This window comes from Ambystoma mexicanum, chromosome 4p (genome assembly GCF_040938575.1).
Source record: "Ambystoma mexicanum isolate Mex_15411 chromosome 4p, UKY_AmexF1_1, whole genome shotgun sequence".
NCBI classification, from domain to species: domain Eukaryota; kingdom Metazoa; phylum Chordata; class Amphibia; order Caudata; family Ambystomatidae; genus Ambystoma; species Ambystoma mexicanum.
In genome coordinates, this window is record NC_090927.1 from 556,211,832 (window position 1) to 556,233,338 (window position 21,507).

Consider the following 21,507-nt stretch of genomic DNA (forward strand, 5'->3'; position numbering starts at 1 on the left):
AGACAGCCCTGCCGATTGCCTCTCAGTATAGTAAAGAAGGAGGATGCTTGGCCATTTAGATAGATAGAGGATTTAGGGGATGAGTAAAGAAGTTTGACCAGGGAGATAACATTATTGCCACACCCATGCCAATGTAGGGCTTGAAACATAAAGTTCCAATTTACACAGTCAAATGCTTTTTCCGCGTCTAATGCAAAGGATGCATAACCGTGTTTTTCTTTTTTATCTTTAGCAGCTAAGTTAATGGCATTGAGTAATAGCCTAGCATTTGAGGATATGTTGCGTCCTTTCACAAGGCCAGTTTGGTCAGATTTTATGAGAGCAGGGAGTGAGAATTCAATTCTGTTGGCTAGTATCTTTGCGAAAAAACGTTACTTTCAATGTTGATGAGCGAAATGGGATGATACAAATTAGAGATTGTAGGGTCTTTATCTGGTTTGGGGAATATAAGGAGTAATGCTTCTGAAAATGAGCCTGATTATGTTTTTTGAGAAATGAAATATGAGAATAGTGTTTTAAGTTTTGGAGCTAGACATTTAGATAGGTTAACATAGAATTCAGTGGATAATCCATCAGGACCTGGTGCTTTTCCTTTGCCCAAGCTGTTGATAGCTTTGATGATCTCCGAAGATGTAATGTCATTGTCAAGGTGGGAAATATCAGTTTGAGGGTATGATGTTCGACTAATATTATTTAGAATGGACTCCACATTCTTATTTGGGATGGGACTTTAAGGGGTATATAGATTTGAATATAACATTTTAAAGCAATCAAATATATCTTCTGAACGATGATGAGATATGCCATGGGTATCCTTAATATGGGAAATATTAAACTTTTCTTTTTTAGTTTTTAAATAAGAGGCTAGCATTTTTACAGCTTTATTTGACGTTTGATAGATTTTTGTTTTTATATTTAAGTATGGTCCCAGCGGCAAGTTCTGTGATTTCATTATTGATTTTAAAGCATAATGTCATGACCTGACGTAGGTTGGTCCAGCTAGGGTCTTGATAGTAGCATAGCTCAGCTTGAGTAAATTGGGAATAGAGATTGTCTAAGTGTTTTTTCCGGCATTTTTTTTTTTACCAGAGAAAGCCATAATGTGACTTCTTAAAGCAGCTTTGAATGCATCCCAATTATTTACAACTGAAGTGTCACAGTCTTGATTGTTTATAAAGTATTGTTGGGTAAATGATTGGATGGACTGAGTGAAATGTGGATCCTGTAGAAGAAAATTATTAAGTTTCCATTGGCTAGTGGTTTTATTCACATCTAAAAGACAGAAGGATGTAATTACCGGGGCGTGCTCTGAGATAATAATATTAGAGATTTTAGAGTCTACAATGGAGCCTGAGAGGGTTTTGGTGGCAAAAAGATTATCTAGTTGTGATAGTGTATCGTGAGGGGGTGAATGGACGGTATAATCTAATTGAGTAGGATGGGATAGCCTCCAAGTATCAATTAATCCTGTTTCGGATAGACAACTCACAAAGGATTTATGTTTTTTGTTAGTCTTAAAGATACAAATGGATTTCCGGTCTAGGAATGGATGAAGGACTTGATTAACATCACTGCATACAATCAAATTGGTAAAGTTATTTTTGAGTATCATTTGTTTGATAGAGATCCAAAAGGAGGGATCTGGTAGAGCTAAATGTATTAATCCCAAATATGTTCTTGTGTTTTTACCAGAGGAGTTGTGGAATCTCCTAAATACATTGACTTCCAGAAGCATCAGAAGAAAGTCGTGTACAATAGAAACTCTAGTTGTTTAATAGAACGTCAAGGTCACTGGACATTAAGTAAATAGTGCTTGCAATCTAGGAAGTAGTACGATAAAATTCTTCCAGTATGAAATAATTAGTGAGACAGACGGGGTACTTGAAGCCAGTGATTGAACCAATACCACATAGGAGACAGCAGGCTTTCATTAGGATGTCGGGGGCATATAGATGCAAAGGGCCACCTTTGTGTTAAGGGGGAAGGTACACACGGTTTTGAGTCTAAATGAAAGTTTGTCACAGCAAATGATTCGACAATATATGTTTTCATTATTTCAATGACGTAAACATTTCACGACAGTGAGACAGACATCTAAAGGTGCGTGTTTATGTTGATTTGATAGCACTTTGCTTTTCTTTCTTAACCAGGGATAGATCATCACCCCCTGAAGCAGGTCAATTGAACAATGAGATATTGCAAGTATATTAAATTGAGATTTTTTTTCTTTCTTTGACTGATCATTATTTGTGTCAAATACTATTAGTTTTGAGCACTCATGTATGTGTTGACCAAACTGACTTTAAAGAAAGAAGTAACACTTGCACTAACACAAAGCACAATTGCCCTAAAGCGCGCAGGGTCTCAGAATCAAAATCAAGGATGAAATGAGTGGGTCAAATAACGGATCAGAAAACCCAATAAGTTACGCACTTGCTGCTGTTGTCTGCATTCTACCTGCGGTTCATAAGTTCAAATAAGTGCAGGGTTAGTGCAGAGGTTACATTTTTGCATGTGCTAATAAATGATTCAATATTAAATCATATTCGACTGGGTGGGATTAACATTTAATATTTTCAGTGCAAATACAGTATAACCATTGTGATGGAAAGCGATGCCTCAGAAAAGTATCAATTTTATCAGGGGAAAGACAGGTTATAACATGAGATAAGGGTTCTAAAATTGGCAACAACTCACCCTGTTACTGACCATTATGCATGAAATCGCACAGTCAAAATAAAGAGAGCTCTTCACAGCAAAGTCACACAACGTCCTTCAGCAACAAAGGATGCACTTATTTTGGAAAGACACGTTTTTTAAAAGCTTTAAATCAGATCTGCTTTGCCAACATATTCTGACCACAAATAACTTAATAAAAGTCAGAGAGAGTCTTTCAATTCATGGAATGCCGATATTAAAGGGGCAACGAGAGGTGTTTTATAGTGTACTGTAATGCATACCTTGGTAAATGGCTTTAAAGCCTGGTGAGCCAATGCTGTCATCCGACTGTAAATGGAGCCACATCTGGTTGCTCATGCTCACAATGAGGTCCGGCACACTGGAACCAGTAAGCCTGCATACACAAACATACAAGACAATATTGATCCTGTTAGGAAACCATTATATTTTAACATTGCTATATTGAGGTTGGGGCTGGGAGATAAAACAGTGTTTGTCATCTTTTTCGGATCTTACTTTTTTCATCTGCTTTCGGATTTGGGGCTACAAGAAGGATTATGTGAACCTTTTTAAATACATACAGCTGATCATGATACGTTGTCTAAAAACAGGTTATCTTCTTTATTGTTTAATGGCACAACGTAACCTGGCAGAGACAGAGAGACATCACTTCTGAGAAAAAAGATAAACACGCAGTGTGCAGTACAAACACCCGTCAGTTATATGTACTAGTAGAAACATGAAGTGTTAAAACTTTGGCAGATGGTATCAATGTGGACGCTGCTTCCCGAGGCCCCTTTGATGAGCAAACTTGTGATACTGACATATTAACTGGAGGGCGTCTGTGCACATGCCTGCAAATAGAAAATGGTGCACCCAGTGTGAACTTGCAATATAATGAAATAGTTGTTTGGAAAGAGAAGAGTACCCGCCTGGGTAGGAATTTGACAAATTCATTTCATATTGAAAAGGGCAAAAAGCATGGCTGTGTCGATGCCACGCTATCTTCTTCTTATACAGGAACAATCTTGCAGTCAATTTGGCAAGTATGGAGTCTGGTGTAACAAGCCATGGTAAAAAGAAACTAGGGATTCTCTTATTCACAGATGATGGCAAACTCAACTCCAAAATGCCATCCAGCCATCCACAAAAGCTTAATTTATGTTATGATTTGTGAATTGCCAGTTTGTCTAAAAATCTGGAGAAATCTTTATAGCAATGGCTTGCTGCTCGTCCAGATGATAGGATTATCGGAATTCCACCTGAACCTTATTGAAGGAAAGGTCAAGAAAAGGTGGAGTGTGCACAGTGTTTAAATGACCTGGAGGTGCACAGATAAAAGGATGCCCCATGACATGCACACATAGACAATAAAATACACTTACATTCTAGATAGGCATGGCGAGGCGGTTGGAATCTTTGTGAGACTATTCAGAGGGCGCCAATCTTACTGGCTAAGCAGGTGTATACATCCAGGTCATATCCATAGTATCGTATGGTGCTGGGACGAGGTGCCTTATAACATCACATGTTCGGAAATTAAAGAAAATGCTGAACAAAAACAATTTACTGAATTTCGTGTAAGCACCCCTAATATTCCATCTCACCTGGGGCTAGGCATCTCCGAAATTGCATATACAATGAACCTTAATCTAATGTCATAATGGTTTCAGTTGTGGAGCTCTCAGAGCTTATTCTAGACACAGTGGCACTGCATGAATCCTCACTGCACCAGGGAGTGTCACACTTCCAATGGCTGAAATATGCAAAAACTGTTCAGCATAGTGGGGCTGATTAATGTGTGCAAAAACCACACACAGATGTAAAGTAACGCCCAGGGGGATTAGTTCCTACAGGAGGGCAATATGTTTTGCCATGTAGGACTACTAGTCTAGCTGCTCAATGTTTAGTACTGAAACCCACTCTTTACATTGAGTAACACCTGGACAATATTGCACCGGACTTGCAAAAGAAATAATACTACTGGCCATAATGACAACACACTGGAAGGAACGTACACATTGCAACTGTTCTCATTGTGAAATCATTCAAGAAGATGTGCTTGCAGGACTTGAACCACATTCTGTTTGAGAGGTGCCACATCTGTGTTGGCTTAGCACCCCATCGATACGTTTCATTGTGGGTTTTCACTTAGCTGAAAACTGTCTGGCAAATCGGAACAATATTATCTCAAATTGATAACTTGACAGTTTGATCAACAATGTCTCGAATAGTCACTTTCGTAATATATTGATGCAGGTGTTAAACATTGTAATACTTGCAATTTATTTTGAAAAACAAAGTCAGCAGTTTACATGTTATTGTATTACTATGTTTATTGCATGTTTTTCTATGCTTGAGGGTCTTGTTCTTTTTAAAGTACACATTTAGTATTATTGTGCAGGTTGTCCATCTGTGCTGTGGATGCAATTTTGAAAGAACCAGTATATTAATGAAGACAGTCCATTGTTAACGGGAGGCTTGCAGCCAGAGATGTTGGTAGGTCTGGAAATGGTCTGGGGCTACACTCATGTTGGGACTGCCAGGACTCGGGGCTAGCTAGACCTTTGGTTGCAGACCCTGAGCTTCTATCAGGGGCTACAACCAAAAGACCTGGGGCTATAACCCCACAGCCCCCTCCTTGCATCCTTGCAAAGCCTTGCAACTGCCATGCCAAGCTGCAAACCCCACAGCTCAATATATATATATAAAAGTATATATATATATGGGTATTACCTGGGTGCGAAACTGGTGTCTTGCATCGACCAGAAAATCCTCACACAAACTGGATAATGGCCTTGATTATCAATGCAACAGGCTACCACAGACATATACCAGCAGACCTGGCTACAAGGAAGGTGTGCAGCGTAAGACTGCCTTCGTACCTTTGCGTATCTGTAACATCTACCCCGGGAAAGGAAAGCCAGCAGTTGGCCTGTGGAACCTGGTGAGTGAGAGAGCAAATGAAGGGGGAATAACAAGGATAAATTAGATACAGGAAACAGCAAGGTGTGTGTTATACGGGTGAGGTCAACAGAGGAGAAGGAGGACCAGTAGATCAAGTGGAAAAAATGACTCTATCAGAGGTTGGAGGAGGAATGATGAAGAAGTGTTCACAGTAAGATATTGGTTGGTGAGAGAAAGCCGTTTCTGTTCGTGTGAATATGCACACAATGTGTGTGAGAGAAATGACCAAGGAAGAGTATTGAGTGAATCAGAATGTGACTGGAAGGGTGAACGAAGGTTACCTGTGTGAGAAGTTGTGTGTGGATAAAAGTAGTAGTGTGGGGAGGGGAGAGATGTAGCAGTGTGTGGAGGAAAAGAATAAACAGAGGGTAGAGGTAGGTAGAAGTGTAAAGGAACGCAAGAGAGTTAGAGAGAGTGAGATAGTGTGAGACAGAAAGAGGGAATAGCTTATGTGATTGAGGGAGAGAAGAGAGAAGGTGAGTGGAGCAGGAGGTTGAATAGTAGGAAGAGGAAACAAGTGAGAAATATAAGGAGTGGAATACCAGTGTGTAGAAGGAATTACCAAAGTGAGGCATGAGCATCTGCAAGGCACCAAGACATACACCACATTGAGGGAACTTAGATCAGGTACCACCTAGATTGTTCTCAGAGGGAGTTTAGAGAGAGAAAGTGTTTTTCATTTAGGTCACTACAACAGGTCAGACAGCTTCTTAGATAGTCAGGGTTACTGACCTTTAAATTGAAGCCCAGGGTTGAAGGATGCCTAGGCTGGGTCTGGAATGGCCCACACTAGACAAGAGAGAGAGGGAAAACCCATAGCCAACCCCTTTACCATTCTGAAAATACAAAAAAACATTGAACTGTCTTTCTAGGTGTGTTCTTGAGGCCATCTGTGACACAGGACAGTTTCTAGGTACAATGTTAGTGGATCATACCCAGACAATCTCTTTTCATGCCAGGAAAGAAGGGCACGCAGGTGCAATGCACATGGAGTAGGAATGTTCAGGTCTTTGGAAAAAAATGTGCTTGTCCTATAGTGTTTGGAATTAACACTGAGATGACGTTACACCCTGTTTTGGGGAAGTGAGATCTTGCAGAACAGAACCTTGCTGAATCCATGTAGCTCCCCGAAGGTAGCTGATACAAATGGCAATTGCCAGTGCTTCAGCTCCTCTTCATATGAAGTTTTCATTCAGAATACTTGGAGTGCTAATAAATATGCAAGTAGATGAAATGTTGGAACATTTCTCTAAACTCTAGAGTAGTTATCGAAAAGTGATATGTTGAAGCTGTATTTATCGTGCGTTTACATAAAAATGTAATCTAAACTTATCTGATTCCCATTTTATGGCTTGCTCAGAGTGTCACATAGTTGTGCAATATATTTAGATAAACATTATTAGTTAAGATATATATTTGGTGGAAGGTAATATAAAACAGCACTGAGATGCCTTACTCTTGAGTGGAGCCAATGATTTGTAGACAATATCATAGCCTTATTGGGCTTCCATTTAACACTCGGATGATGGATATCTTTTACACGGTTCTCTGTATCTTTAGTATATCCCTTTCTGCTGGACTCTGTATATAATGAGGGGATTGTGCCCCAAAGTTCTTATGGTTTCCATTTATGTTTGTTAGGTCACAGTACCGAGGGAGCTAACTCTCGATGCTCTGTGTTTTAACAGGGGTATTGGTGAGCCACTGTGATGAGGGAGAATGCTCCCGTTCCACCCGTTCCACCCTGCTTGTACAGTGGTATTGGGTGGGCCACTGCAACGAGGGAGATGACTCCAGACACAGTCTGCTTAATCAGTGGAATTGGCTAAACCATTGTAACGAGGGAGAGGACTCCTGATGCTCTCTGCTTAGGTAGTAGTATTGAGATGATCACTGCAATGGGCAAATGGCTCCTGATGCACTCTGCTTGGGTAGTGGTATTGGACTGACCACTACAACAAGAGAGATGACTACTGATGCACTCTACTTGGGCAGTGGTATAGGCTGACCACTGTGATATGGGAGAGGACTCCAGATGCTCTCTGCTGGAGTAGTGGTACTGAAATTGCCACTGCAAAAAGGGAGATAACTCCTGATTCACTCTGCTTAAGCAGTTGTATTGAGCAGACCATAGTGATGAGGCAGATGACTCCTGATGCACTCTGTTTGGGTTGTGGAACTGCACTGACCACTTTGACCAGGAAGATGACTCCCAATGCTCTCTGCTTGTGTTGGGTCTCTTCTTGGACCCCCCAGTCTTCCTGCCATTCCTGTTACCTGCAATATTTTATGGACACAGGGTCATGAGGGCCACTTATCCTCCTTCTTGATTACTGCGTGGCTCCGCGATAGGCTGGTGATTATGCCATCATTTTTGAACCCAACAGTCTGCCTTTCTGCAGTCATGCCACTACCAAGTGAGTCAGCTCCCTGCTGGCTCCCAATATGCTTCAGCAATGTCCTGTTATTTGTGTCCCTCTCCTGGAGAGATGTGACTGCTTCAGCTGCAGCCTTTCAAGTTTGAACTTTCTGGGTCTTCTTTGCTTACTCATGGCTTCCGTGGTGAGATCTCCTTAGTCCATGCGTGCTTCCTACTTTATTCTGTTGATTCCGCCCTAGCGTAACATCAACACCATCTTGGAAAATTTCTTTTGCACTCTTCATGTCTCCAGTGAGCCATCTTGTTACAGTACTTTGCTGACTTTGCATATGGTTACTCCATATGCTTCTCATGTTCTTCTCCATGCCAGTATGTTTTACAATTGTTACAATAATGGCTTTACAATAAGACATTGTTCCACTATCAATGGTGGGAGAAAAGGGTGACCATAAGGATTGGGGTTTAAGTGGCAGTGTTTTAGGGAGGCTTTTTCCCAGGTGGATGGCCTTATCCCCAGGAGGAGAGTCCCTCAGTATGAGGTCCTTCCACATATTACCACCCTTAGGGGGGATATTATGTAGAGGCAACACCTCCCTAGCCTCACAGGAAAGGGCCCCCCTCTGTGGAGAAGTGACTAGACCTTGTGAATTGTCAGAGTTTATTTAGCACAAATCCTGCTGGGAAGCAACAGAGTGCTGTGCACATCATTTTTGACAACAGCGTCTTGAGTGTGTTCCTGAACAGCAGGTGCATTGGAGCAGTTACCATTGTGACTGGGAAATTGTTACAGTAGGCTGTGGCATAGAAAGAGAAATATTGTTTCCTGCTTTTCCCTTTGAATGCCAGCTTGCCTCAAACTTTGAAATTGTTGATTTCCTAGGGGAGTGCATCCCACTTAAGCCCATGAGTTTTAGAGCTATATAGGCTTGTAAACAGGCAATAATTGCCCTATATTTGACAAAAGCAGTTTTGAAGTGTGATGGGGAGCCAGGGGATTTCTCTAAACATGGGGAGGCAAGGTCACACTGTGTAGTACTCATTATGAGGCATTAAGTGGTGTGTCTCCACAAGTGACTGGTAAATAGGTGGATCTTCAGTTTCCCATCTGACTGATGCATGCCCAACAGTTAGAAGGCAGACCAGTTGATGAATTGTCCTATGAACCTCATTCAATATCTGAGCACGCTTGTAAGTGTGAAGTGGTCAACTATGTCAAAAGCAACAGAGCATTCAGGGAGGACCAAGAGGTAGGAGTTGCCATTATCCTTGACTTCCAGAACATCATCTATGAACTGCATGGTGGCAGTTTGCATGCTGTATTTGGTTCAAAATCTAGATTGGTTTTCATCAAGCAGACCGTGTTGGTTAACACAATCTTGAAATTGGTTGGCAACAGCCTTCTCAATGCCTTTACCAATGAATGGACAACTAATGATTGTCAGGAAATGAATGCAAAGGTAATGATTTTCAGATATTTAGCAAGGTTGCCTATTTCTAGAGTGCAGAGTGGGGTGATTTATCTAGGGAAAAAGCCTTGATTGAGCAGGGCTTTGAGAATTTAGAGGAGAGTGGCAAGATTTGGTCCTGAGAAATGTTTCAAGATAACAGAGGGAAGGATGATGTCCTTGTATGAGGTAGATTTTAATGATGCAGTGTATAAATGAGGTTTATGTCGATGAAATGTGTCAAGGGATGAGTTACGTGATGTGTGTTCAGGAGTGGGGCACACATCTTGCTTCAACGGGATGCATCAATGTACAGGGGGTCATTACGAGTTGGGCGGTAAGGGTTAACGTTCACCGGTAATGATTCTGGTGCCGGTAAACCTTTACCACCCTATTCCGAGGTCCCTTAGCTGGTTCCAGCAGGAACGGCTGATCTGACCAGCCGTTCTCTGCGGGTCCCGTTAAGGGACCTTGGAGCTAATAACGGGCCCGCAATTTGTGGGCCCGTTATTAGAGCCTTCCCCATTCCCATTGAGCCCTATGGGGGCTCAAATGGGAATGGGGAATGGTTAACTGAATGGGGACTTACCAGGTCTGCATAGGTCGGAATGTCCCGGTAAGTCCCCATTCAGCCAGACCAGACCCGGACCCGGATTGGAGGCAGCCATGGCGCTAATAGCGCCATGGCTACCTGCAAACTCGTAATGACCCCCATTGTCTGATTTCATCTACCTTTGTGATGGAGAGGTTGTTCATTGTTTACATGTTTCTGTGAATGCAATGTTTACCATGTGATACAATAGGTGAAAACAATATTTGACTGTTTTCAAGAGGGTTATACTAATGTTACAACTGACATGACGGCCATTGGGAAATATGCAGCTTTAGCGTCAGTGATGAGTGCCCAGTGAGTACAGTGTAATGCCTTTTGGGTGAGGACATCTTCATACTTACGAGTTTTGTGCAAACATTATTCTTGTGCACTTGTGGTGCATTTATTGATAGTCATCATTTGCGTATATCATGAGCACAGAGTTTGGAATGGTGTGGTGTTGTTTGAGGGTGCCATAAAGGAATATGAGTCCTTTTTGGTTTGGTTGAAGGTTGGCAATAAGGCATTGGCATTGGGTTTGGTCCGGTGGGCTAGGATTTCAAGACTGCATTGAAGTGTTTCAAGGGGAAGTTGTTAAAGTAATGATGGGAAGACATAGTGGGCTTTCCCTGTCCGAAACTAGCCAAGAGGATAGGGATGACAGTGTTCAATCAGGTGGTCAAGAGACCTCATTATTTTGCGACCTTTGTTAAGGGAGGAAACCCAGTATAACGTAGATACTTTATACAATTGATGCTGCCTCAAATACCAGTTACCACATGACAAGTGCAGAGGAGTTGTAGGTTACAGTTGTTTCTGAATAGGAATTCAGCCCCTTTTAGATGTATATTTAACATTAAGGATAACCTATAACTTCAAAAGAACCTGCCACCTTTTTAACTCCAATTGTTGTTTTAAGTTTGGATTTTGCAAAAGCAACTGAGAAATTGATTCTAAGCAAAACAACACACACTGTTTCACATCACCCTTAGTAATGTAACAGGATTCAGCATAAGAGGCTATTAGGTCACTGAGTGAGAACAAAGGGCAGAAGCTAGAAGAGACATTTTAAATCTGGTCCTACAGATAGTCATTAACTTGAAGATCAGCATTCCATCATGTCCTTATGGAAGTATGCTGATCAGTCCCACAATGCAGCCCTGTGAGGTAGCCTGGAAACAATGAAGAATGGTAATTGACTACCTCCAAACTAAAATGCTAGGTATTGGTGGAGGTCCCCAAGTGCAAGGAGAATCCATCAAATCCCCCCTCCCCCCAATGGTATATGGCTCTTCATAGCATGAAACCACACTGGCAGTGCCTTTGACCCAAACCCATATGCTCACCACCAACTCTCTTCCACTTTCCAGAACGGCAAACAATTATTTAAAAAACACAGACAGCATGCACATGCAGTAACATACATCACTGCAGTCATTCGGTAGCATCTGTTTTTTTTTATTTGACACCCAAAGCTTTTAGAATTGATGAACTCTTTACCTTGCTGACATTGGTTGGCAGCAGGAGTTGGTGCCAAGCTTAACCCTGCATTCTGATGTGGTCCAGAAAATATACATATTTCTTAATGTTATAGCTGTTTGTCAATGATCAAGAATGATGATAATGATGAACATTCACAATTTAATATGATTGAATCTAAAATATGTTTGCCTTATTCAAAGCAGTTGCTGAATTCAGAATCAGTGTACACATCATTTTATTTGGATAAAAAGAGCATTTTAAGACAATTATTTCGGACATTCACTTACACATATAAAACTGATCTTGTATCCCCAACCTTTCCTCCATCGCCGATGGTAAGTGTATCATATCCTCGTTCCAACTCAAACACTTCAAATGCAAGTTTGATTACCTAAAAAGATGAGATTTTTAGTCAATTGATGAGTGAAGAATTTAAGAAATACATAAAAAAACACAATGTTTAAAAAGTTCATATTTATTGCAGGTACACATGGTTTGATATCAGCAAAGTACTTCATTGCTCCACTTCTCTGACAACATCCACTTCTGTGACATGTGATAAATCCTAAGATGTCATCACTGCTTCTGAAGGGGGAACCCCTTCCCATGAGGCAAAGGGGGTCAGGCTGCTTCCCTATAGGCACCCTGGGGCTAGTACTCAGTGCGTGTCTCTCATGTGAGGGGAACCCCCAGTGGGACCAGTGATGGCCATATCGAGAGAATGCACTATCCCTATCACACACCCACCTCTCATTCACCTCCACCCTCTCAACCCCTCTCCTCCTATGCCATGTATTCCTGTAATAACATGTCATAAGAGAGTACTGAGATGAGGAACATCGTAACTCAATCAGTGCTTGGACAAGGAGGATGTGTGGAGCAATATAGAGTACCCACCAGTACCACATTGCCCATTCTAGTGGTTCTCGACAGCCGATTGGAAAGAGTTGAGTTAAATGCAAAGAAGGACTTGATGACAAAGAGCCAAGCCCACCCTGGAGGAACTGCAAGATGGAGTACACTCGGATTAAGGCAGATGTGGGAGCTGTGCAAGAAGTAGGTTGCTGGAAAGCTGGTCTGGTATGCACAGATAGTGTGGTGAGCAGCAAGGAAGATGCTCCTGTTATCCCCGAAGTTTGGCAGAATGGTCCCACACCAAAAAGGAAGAAGCAGACAAGGCAAAGCATTAGGCCTCTGGAGATGAGAGAAGGAGTCAGGGGAAGCCCAACCGCAAGACGGCCGGTGCACGGGATGTCCCGAGAACATTGCTGAAAACCACTTAAGGTACACCGATGAATGGGGAAGTGCTGGATGCCTTGCTAAGTGGCACAGACAATTAGAGGAGGCAAATAAGCCTAAAGATCCACATGAATGGTTATAGGACCCTATTAAAAATCCAAAGACAATCAGAAAGCATAAGAAATTGAACAATACTTGGCAGAACACTGAACCAAGTTTAGCGTGGTACTGGCAGAAACTACCAGTACGAGTCTGGGACTCATTTAAGGAGAACTGTGAAAGTGATCAACTATAAAAGCAGTATTTGGCAGGTAAGTAAAAAAAGTCTGTATGTGACGCCACAGCTTGGGAGTGCATAAAGCAATTTGTTTTTGTTGTGTACCTGGTGGGAGGAAACCAGGTCTGCCAGCCAGGGTCAAGTACCCACCAGAGCTTCGGAGTCTATCCAATCGATTCTTCATCTTCATACTACCTGGTGGTGTTCTAGGGCAATTCCACCTCTTGTTATGTTCTCTCTGTTAGAGTTTATTAGTTTGTAATAGCTGGGTATGGCTCTGTGGGCGATTACTTTGCAGTTGTCGGATAGCCATGTTTGTAAGAGGAATATTGCATCTGTGCTACCTTAGCTTAAGAGGTCAAACATTTCTGTTTTGTGCTTTGCCATATATCGTACATTGAGTAGGCTACAGTGTAGTTTGTGGTAGTTTTCTTGTTATTTGCGAAGTATCTTATCTTGTGTTTCAGTAGGTGCAGTGACTATCGGTACTTTGTCTCTCTTTTAGGTGAGCCTGTTTCTGGCTTCGTTCATGGTTGAATCATCTGTGCATTTGTTGAGGAGTACCATGAAGTTGAGCAATCAGTTTGTTGCACTAGTGGGCCTTTTGATTGTCTGTGTGGTCCATTTTCCAATAACTGGTTATGTAATGGGTGTGCACTGTTAGTCATTCTAGCTTAACTCTGGTTTTTACAGGTCTCTTGTACTGCTTTTTACATTGCTTTGTTCTGTATGTTGTGATGAGTGGTTTGATAGTCCGGTGGGGTCCTCTCTAGTATTCATTGGGTCCTGTGCTGTGAGTTGTTTGTTTGTTTTCTGGTGTGGTGGGATTGTAGGTGGAGAGGTTGTGGGAGATGTATTATGTCGTTGTTCTTGTCTTTGTCAATAGCTGTACATTGTTTGGGGGAATGTGAGGAACCAGGAATGAGACGCGGACAAAGAGGAGTCACTGTGAGTAGTACAAACCTTTATTAAAATAATAAAGGGGTTGTAAAATGTATCTCTGTCTCTAATCTAAGAGGTATTTCCCTACATCACCCAAATCTAAGGGTCTATCCTGTGTAAAGAATCCTGTCCCAGCCTGCTCATTCTAAAAGTAACTCTAAGGTGCTAACGGTATTGTCTTTGGCTCTGAAAATGCACAATTGCTCAAGTTCACCAAAAAGGTATAAATCCAACAAATGTTCCAACAGGATAATGTTCCCAGTTCCAGGGAATTACCCTCTTCCCGAGGTTCCACTTCACCAAAACAAAAGTTCAAAAGAAAAAACAGTTTCTTTATAACCCAAGAGGACAATGTCTTCCTCTTGTAGCAATCCACTTGGGGGAAATGACTCGCTTCCCCAGCTCTTTTCCAAATGTAATGCAAATCAAAATCCTAAGGGCACGAAACGTCCTTGGGACTCTCTTTTTAAGTATATTCCACACACTTGATTTGACTTGGCTTTTCCTGGTATACTCTCCTGTCAGGACTCGTTCACAGTTCCAAAATGTACGTTCCTCCCTTTGGTTTGCCTTGGGAGGAATGATTAACTTCTCCTGGTTCACTTCCTATTTTGTACAGCCTGGTTCATTAGCCTGGCATTATTTCTCTTTTCTAAATCTCTCTTTCTCTCAACCATATCTATATATCTCTCCACATTAGGGCCCGTGCAATTTTTTTTTTTCAGTGTGTAACAAGCGGGTCCTTTACCCTTTTTCATCATTGTTTGTTTCCTCAATCTCGACATGGCTTTCACCCTTTGGCACTGCGGTTCCCCATTTGATCTCTATGGGCTCACTGTGTGGCTTGGGTGCTCTTTGCACATGTCTTTCCTCCTCCTTCAAAGTTCACCAGCCGAGCATGTGTCCAGCTAGCCGGTTTTCCATTGCACCACCTTCCTCTGCTTTCGGCTGCTTCGTCTACCTGTGGGAATTCAACACAGCACTTCTATCAGCTCAAACACCATGCTCAGTCCTGTTGAGAGCCTTCATGCTGCGTTCTTCGTTTTGCCTGTTTTTGTGATTCTGACATGTGTCAGAATAAAGCAGCAAGGTTCTCTCCCACACGACAGCCTTAGCACTGTCATTCTCTGCATCTCTGCCTTTCGTGTTCCAGTCAGCATCAGCATACGTTACAGAGTGTTTCTCTCTTTCCCTCTCTGGTGTGTCCATTTTAAACTTCCTGGCACTGCTCAATAAGCTTCAAAACACTAGACCACTGCATTCACTTGCCATTTCTGGCTCTCTTCATTACTCCATCCCTCTTCTTTGTCGCAGTACTTAAAAAAGATGGATATTGAAAGATACTGCCGGCAGACTTTGAAAATTGTTGAAGGGGATTTCTACAATTTGCCATCATGGCATGTGAAATGGAGGGAGTATCCCTAAAAGGGAAAGGGGGATGCCATGTCTCATATGAAGATGGCTATCCTCCTCTTGAGGGTTGCATCCCCTTTCATGATCCTCACTCACATAGCTACTCCCAGGGGCAGGAACATGTAGCAGCTGCAGTCACCTTGCCACATGACGAGAGGCTAACTCTGGGAAAGTAGTGATGTCCTCCAATTCATCACAAGTGGTTGAAGTTGATTTTGACGTATTGTGAATTCTGGTATGTAGTTCCTGTTGTTCAATGGGCATGAGGTTTCATTTGCCTTTCATGTTCTATTTTCCATTCTTGTTTCCTTGTCCTTCTTGCACCTGAGCATGTTTACGGCTGTGGTGTTTTGTGACTTTTGTGGGTCAGTGTTCTACTGCAGATCTGGTTCTGTTTTAGGCTGTTTCAGTAGTAAACTCCCAGGTGGGAGACACTCTGTTGTTGATAGATTCTGTTGGTTTTGATCACAGCAGTTATGTTAGATGATTGTTGACCGGATAGATCGATTTGGGGTTACACACAGTTAGCGGGTGCCTCTCTGTGGTTATAGGTTTGGTGTTGCTTGTTTTGTCACAGAGATCTTGTATTTTTGTCATTTTTTCCAGGGGTGAAAGCCCTCCTGGGTTGACTTCTTTATTAGTCTCAGGAATTGATCGATGTAGGATTACACAGTGGTGGTGGCTTTGCTGTGGTCATAGGCTTGTGTTGGCTTGCTTCGTCATTGAGGTCATGGATTTTTTCCAGGGGTGAAAGCCCTCCTGGGCTGACATTTTTGTGGTCTTGGGAATTCTCATGGGTTTGTGGTGATAGATGTCAGTCGGCAAGCGAGATTGGGTTTCCCAGGATGGAACTTCTTCACGTGATCTGTTGTTTTAAGGTCAATAATCCTTATGGTGGGGAATTTCTCAGTGACTCGTGGTGGCATGGTACTGAAATAGCCAATATTGTGGGGTGCTCCTTGATAGACAAAATTCAGGTGGTTAGAATTTGAAGAGGCAAATCAAATTCAGTGTTAGGTTCAATTAAGTATATGGGTCAGAGTGTTCACAAGGACTAAGGTGTGAGGTAGTAATATCAGATGTGAGGGTTTGACATGGCAAGGATCAGATTGAAAGATGCCAGGTGGTTACTTTCGAAAGTGGTAGAGTTCAGATTGTTGAAATTCAGAGCAGCAAAACAATGTCCAATTTTCAGAGTGTAGGTGTTCACGGTAGCAAGCTTTCAGAATGAAGAAAAAGTCAAGAGCAGCCAGGAACAAAATAGTAGAGTTTGATGCAGATCATTTCAAAATAGCAGAAATCAAGACCGACAATACGATGAATTTTAGTGTGAAGAGATTCAAGCACATAATGAATCGACTAGGTCCAGTGTTGAGGTAGTTGTATTTAGGAACAGCAGAATAACATCAGTACAGTTTTAGAATGGGTAAGTCCAGAGTGGTATTAGTTCTGAAAGGAAAACTTTAGAGCAGCGGTAACAAGTCAGTACCGTTATTAGAGTGGCTGAATTTCAGAAGCAGTACAAATCAAATCAGTATGTTTTTTGAGAGGGTATATTGAAAAGTTGCTAAATTCAAAACTATAGAGCGTTGAAGGCAGCATGGGTTTCCTATTTTTTTTAGTTTGAAGGGTTCAGATCTCACAGTAGCAACAACGAAGGGGTGGAATCCTCATGGTAGCAAATCAAGGTGGTTGGAACCTCGCAGTAGCAACATTCCTGAGTGTTGAGACTTCACAGTACCAACATTTGAAGTGGCAAGATTGTGGTGGTGAACACCACTCAGTTGTACATGTTTAAAGAGTGGTGAAGGTCTCACCGTGGCAAGGTACAACACGGTGAAACTTCACAATAGCAAAGATTCAAAGTGGTGAATCCTCATGGTAGCCGAATTCAAAAGTGGTTGTGTTTCACAGTAGCAAAATTCAAAGGTGCACAATTCAGGACTGCAATGTTCTAGGAGGTGAAGCCTCATAGCAGCAAGATTCAAAGGGGGTCATTACGAAGTTGGAGGTAGCCATGGTGCTATTACCGCCATGGCTACCCCCATACCACATACCGGGTCCGGGTTCCCTAAATGGGGAAATACCGGGCCATTCCAACCTTGGAGGGCCCAGTATTTTCTCATTCAGGGAACCCAGACCCGGTACTTCCCCATTCCCATTTGAGCCCCCCTAGGGCTCAATGGGAATGGGGAGCATGCTAACAATGGGCCCGTTGTTAGCATGCTAGTTTGCTTGCGGGACCTGCTAAGGGCGCCTGGTTTTACCAGGCGTCCTTACCGGATCCCGTGAACAAACCTCATAATGCCCTGTTAAACCCCCACCGCCAACCTCGTAATGACCCCAAAAGTGTGGTGAAAACTCAAAAAATTGAAATATGTTGAAACCTTACAGTTCCAAGCTGCCAAATACTAGACTGCCACGTTGGCTGTTCTGGCTCTCTTCATTACTCCACCCCTCCTCCTCATTGCAGTACTTACAAAGGATGGGTATTGAAAGATACTGGGCCTCATTCCGAGATTGGAGGTAGCCATGGCGCTAATAGCGCCATAGCTGCCTCCAATAACGGTACCGAGTCCGCCCTCATTCAATGGGGACTTACTGGTCTAGTTGGACCTTTGCGGGACCGGTAAATCCCCATTGAAAATACCATTCCCCATTCCCATTTGAGCCCCCATAGGGCTCAATGGGAATGGGGAAGGTGCAAATAACGGTACCGGTAAATCCCCATTGAAAATATCATTCCCCATTCCCATTTGAGCCCCCATAGGGCTCCATGGGAATTGGGAAGGTGCAAATAACGGTACCACAATTTGCCGTACCGTTATTTGCTCTCTGGACCCTTTGCGGTTCCCGCTAAGGCCACCTGGTAAAACCAGATGGCCTTAGCGGGTCCCGCAAAGGGACCTCGGAATAGGGCGCAAAGGGATTACCTGCACCGGTGTCCTTACCGGTGCCAGATATCCCTTTGCACCCAACTCGTAATGAGGTCCTATGTCATCATGGCATGGCGAATGGAGTGAGTATCCCTAAAACCTCAAGGGGGATACCATGTCTCATTTGATGATGGCTTTCCTCCCCTTGAGAGTTGCATCCTTTAACTAATCCCCCTGTGAAACCCCACAGTAGCAACATTTTAATTTGGCCAGACCTCACAGTAGCAACATTCAAATGTGATGAAACCTCACAGCAGCAAAATTCAAATGTGGTGAGACCCTGCAGTAGCAGGATTCAAAGTGGGCATGATTCGAAACAGCTGAACTAAAATAAATTGCAAATCTAATAGTAGCCAAATTCAAACATAGAAAAACCTCACAGTCACACAATTTAGATGTGGTGAAACCTCACACGTTTAATTGTGGTGAAATTTTACAGTACCAACATCCACATTTGGGGAAACCCCATACTAACAAAATCTAGATGTGGTGAAACCACAGCAGTAGCACAATTTGAATGTGGAGAAACCTCACAGTAGCAACATTTTATTTTGGTGGGACCTCACAGTAGCAAAAGTCAAATGTGGTGAAACCTTACAGCAACAAAATTAAAATGTGGTGAAACCTTAAAGTAGCAAAATCAAATGTGGTGACACTCCACAGTAGTAACATTTTAATTTGGTGAGACCTCACAGTAGCACAATTCAAATGTGGTGAAACCACAAAGCAGCAAAATCCAAGTATGGTCAAAACCCCACAGTTGCAAAATTCATATTTGGTTAAATTCCAGCAGTAGCAACATTCAAATGTGGGGAGACACTGCAGTGGCAGGATTCAAAGTGAGCAAGATTCAAAACAGCTGAACTCAGAAATGGTGCAAATCTCACAGTAGCCCAATTCAAATGTGGAGAAACCTCACAGCCACAAAATACAGATGTGGTGAAACCTCACGGAGATAGGACTCAAATGTGGTAGAAAATCAATGTAGCAATGTGTTGAAACCCCCATTAGCAAAATGTAAATGAAGTGAAACTTTTCAGTAGCAAAGTTCAAATGTGGTGAAACCTCACATTAGCAAATGGGGGTGGGGCATAGGAAAAGAAAATAACGGAACAACAGAAATTGTAATATTGACCTTGTGACAATCCTACCGTGCAAGTGCAAGACAAGGTGCTAGGTGCAGGGGAAGGGTGGAGAGGGAGAAATGCAGGAGTGGGCTGCTGGGGGTCAAGACAATAAGTGCCAGGGAAAGGAGAGGGGGAAGGGAAGATGAGTGAGATGGACATGGTGGACCAGGTTGGGCTAGTCCGGGGAAGGGTGCCCAAGGGCAAGTGCTGGCAAGGAATGCTGGGGGACTGGTAGAGGGTGGTCTGGCCCATGTATGACTCAGAAGGGACCAGTGTCCAGTCACAGCGGCAGAGGGAAGAAAGAGGAGAAAAAGAACATCTTCAGAAGTTTCTGAAACTTAAGAAGATCTGGCTTAAGTCTGAGGCAGATTGAGGAAGCGGCTGTTGCAGTAGTCCAGCGTAGACCAGGACTATGGAGGCATTGAGCTTCTAGGGGAAGGTGAAGAAAGATAGAAGGCCGCAGAGTAGCTGGTGCTGAAAGTTTGACTGCTTCGCAAGATCTGCAATGTGTGTAGAGAAAGAGAGAAAGAGAGAGAGGACTCAAGGATGACCCCAATGTTTTTTGCCTCATGGGTAGGAGGGGCCCAAGGAGGGTGGCCAGAGAGTGGGGGAAAACAAGGAGTATGGTTATTGAATGCATGACAAGAACATACTGAAGTGTTTGCTACATCATGTTCACAGTATCATATTTACTACCCACTAGCCTTGCTGTAAAATCTGTTCCTTGAAGTTTGCACTGTGGTGTCTTCTCCTTGGTGAGGTGTACTGTGGTTCTGGCTCATTATATTTACATTGCAGCCTACTAACTAATATCATTCTCCCACAACACCATAAATCACATCACCCTGCTAACACTCAACACCAAACACAAGGACTATACCTACTGCAATAAATAGCCCCCAAATGCACATACCGGTGTGGTTCACTTCACGAACCCACCATGCATACAACAAATAGCAGCACCGACATGTGCATATTTGTGTGCTTCACTACACAAACCCAGTCTGGAACCAAATACAAATACCTAAAACTGTTGACACACCCATAACACTAAAACAAAGTATAACAGACATTGACAAAATTCATTACATTCTTGCCAAAATCAGGAAACCGTGATTCAATAGACTATTTGCCACAAGCACCTGGAATATTTCCCCATATACGATGCCTTGGCCATTGATCCTTACACATCAAAACAACAGAAATGACATCTTGAAAATCTCACTCTACTATTACCAAGAAACCCATCAATTTTTACAACATAACTCAAAATTCAGAGTGTATCAGATTTGATGTAGTTAAAAATCTTGGGGTTAAGTTCTCGGCTTCCTTTTCCAAGCTCCCTCAAATAAGGACTGTTTAGCAAGGCGTTCACTTCAAGCTACATACTCTTCGTAAAGTTCTCCCCTTTCTTGCCGTGGGACTTTGACCCCTGGTGGTTTCATCTTTGGTTGCTGGCTCGCTGGAATATTGCAATTCTTTGTACCTGGGTCAGCCGGCCTATATGTTGCAGCTCCTGCAGATCCTTCAGAATTCAGCATCACGGCTTGCCACTGGGGCCTCTTCGTTCATCTCGGATTCAGGTGTTCTTAAAACGCTTCATTGGCTCCCGGTGTCCAGCCAGACTACATTTAAGGCTCTGTACATTGTCCACCATGCCTTTTATGGTATCGGCCCTGAGTTCTTGCAGGATACATTTTGCTGGTATATGCTGGCTCACCCTTTGAGGTCGGCCAATACTGCTTGTATCTTGGTTTAATGTGTTATACGTGATTGTGTGGGGGGTTGCTCGTTTTCTGTTGTGGCTGCACGGTGTGGAACTCTCTTCTCTCTTCCCATGCCTCTCCATCTTACTGATAAGCATCTCAGTTTCAGGCAGGCTGTGAAAACCAGGCTTTTTGCTGCCAAATTTCTGGATTTGGTTTATGGCTTTTCTTTCTGTCTTTGTATAGTTCTTTCTTAGCCCCATGATGTCTCTTGGGTGAGAGCTTGCACTTTATAAATGGTTTAACATAACATAACACACCT

General features: G+C 42.7%; 1 protein-coding gene across 2 annotated transcripts in view; it reads right to left on the reverse strand.

Annotated features, from left to right (window-relative positions):
* CSMD1 (CUB and Sushi multiple domains 1) overlaps positions 1-21,507 on the reverse strand; it is a 5,442,057-nt gene that overhangs the window by 2,463,189 nt on the left and 2,957,361 nt on the right. For both annotated transcript variants that reach the window (XM_069606098.1, XM_069606099.1), the window contains exons 11-12: positions 11,833-11,936; positions 2,961-3,073 (exon numbers count right to left, since the gene is read on the reverse strand). In XM_069606098.1, the coding sequence (XP_069462199.1) occupies positions 2,961-3,073; positions 11,833-11,936 (217 nt within the window). The remainder of the gene's footprint in view (positions 1-2,960; positions 3,074-11,832; positions 11,937-21,507) is intronic.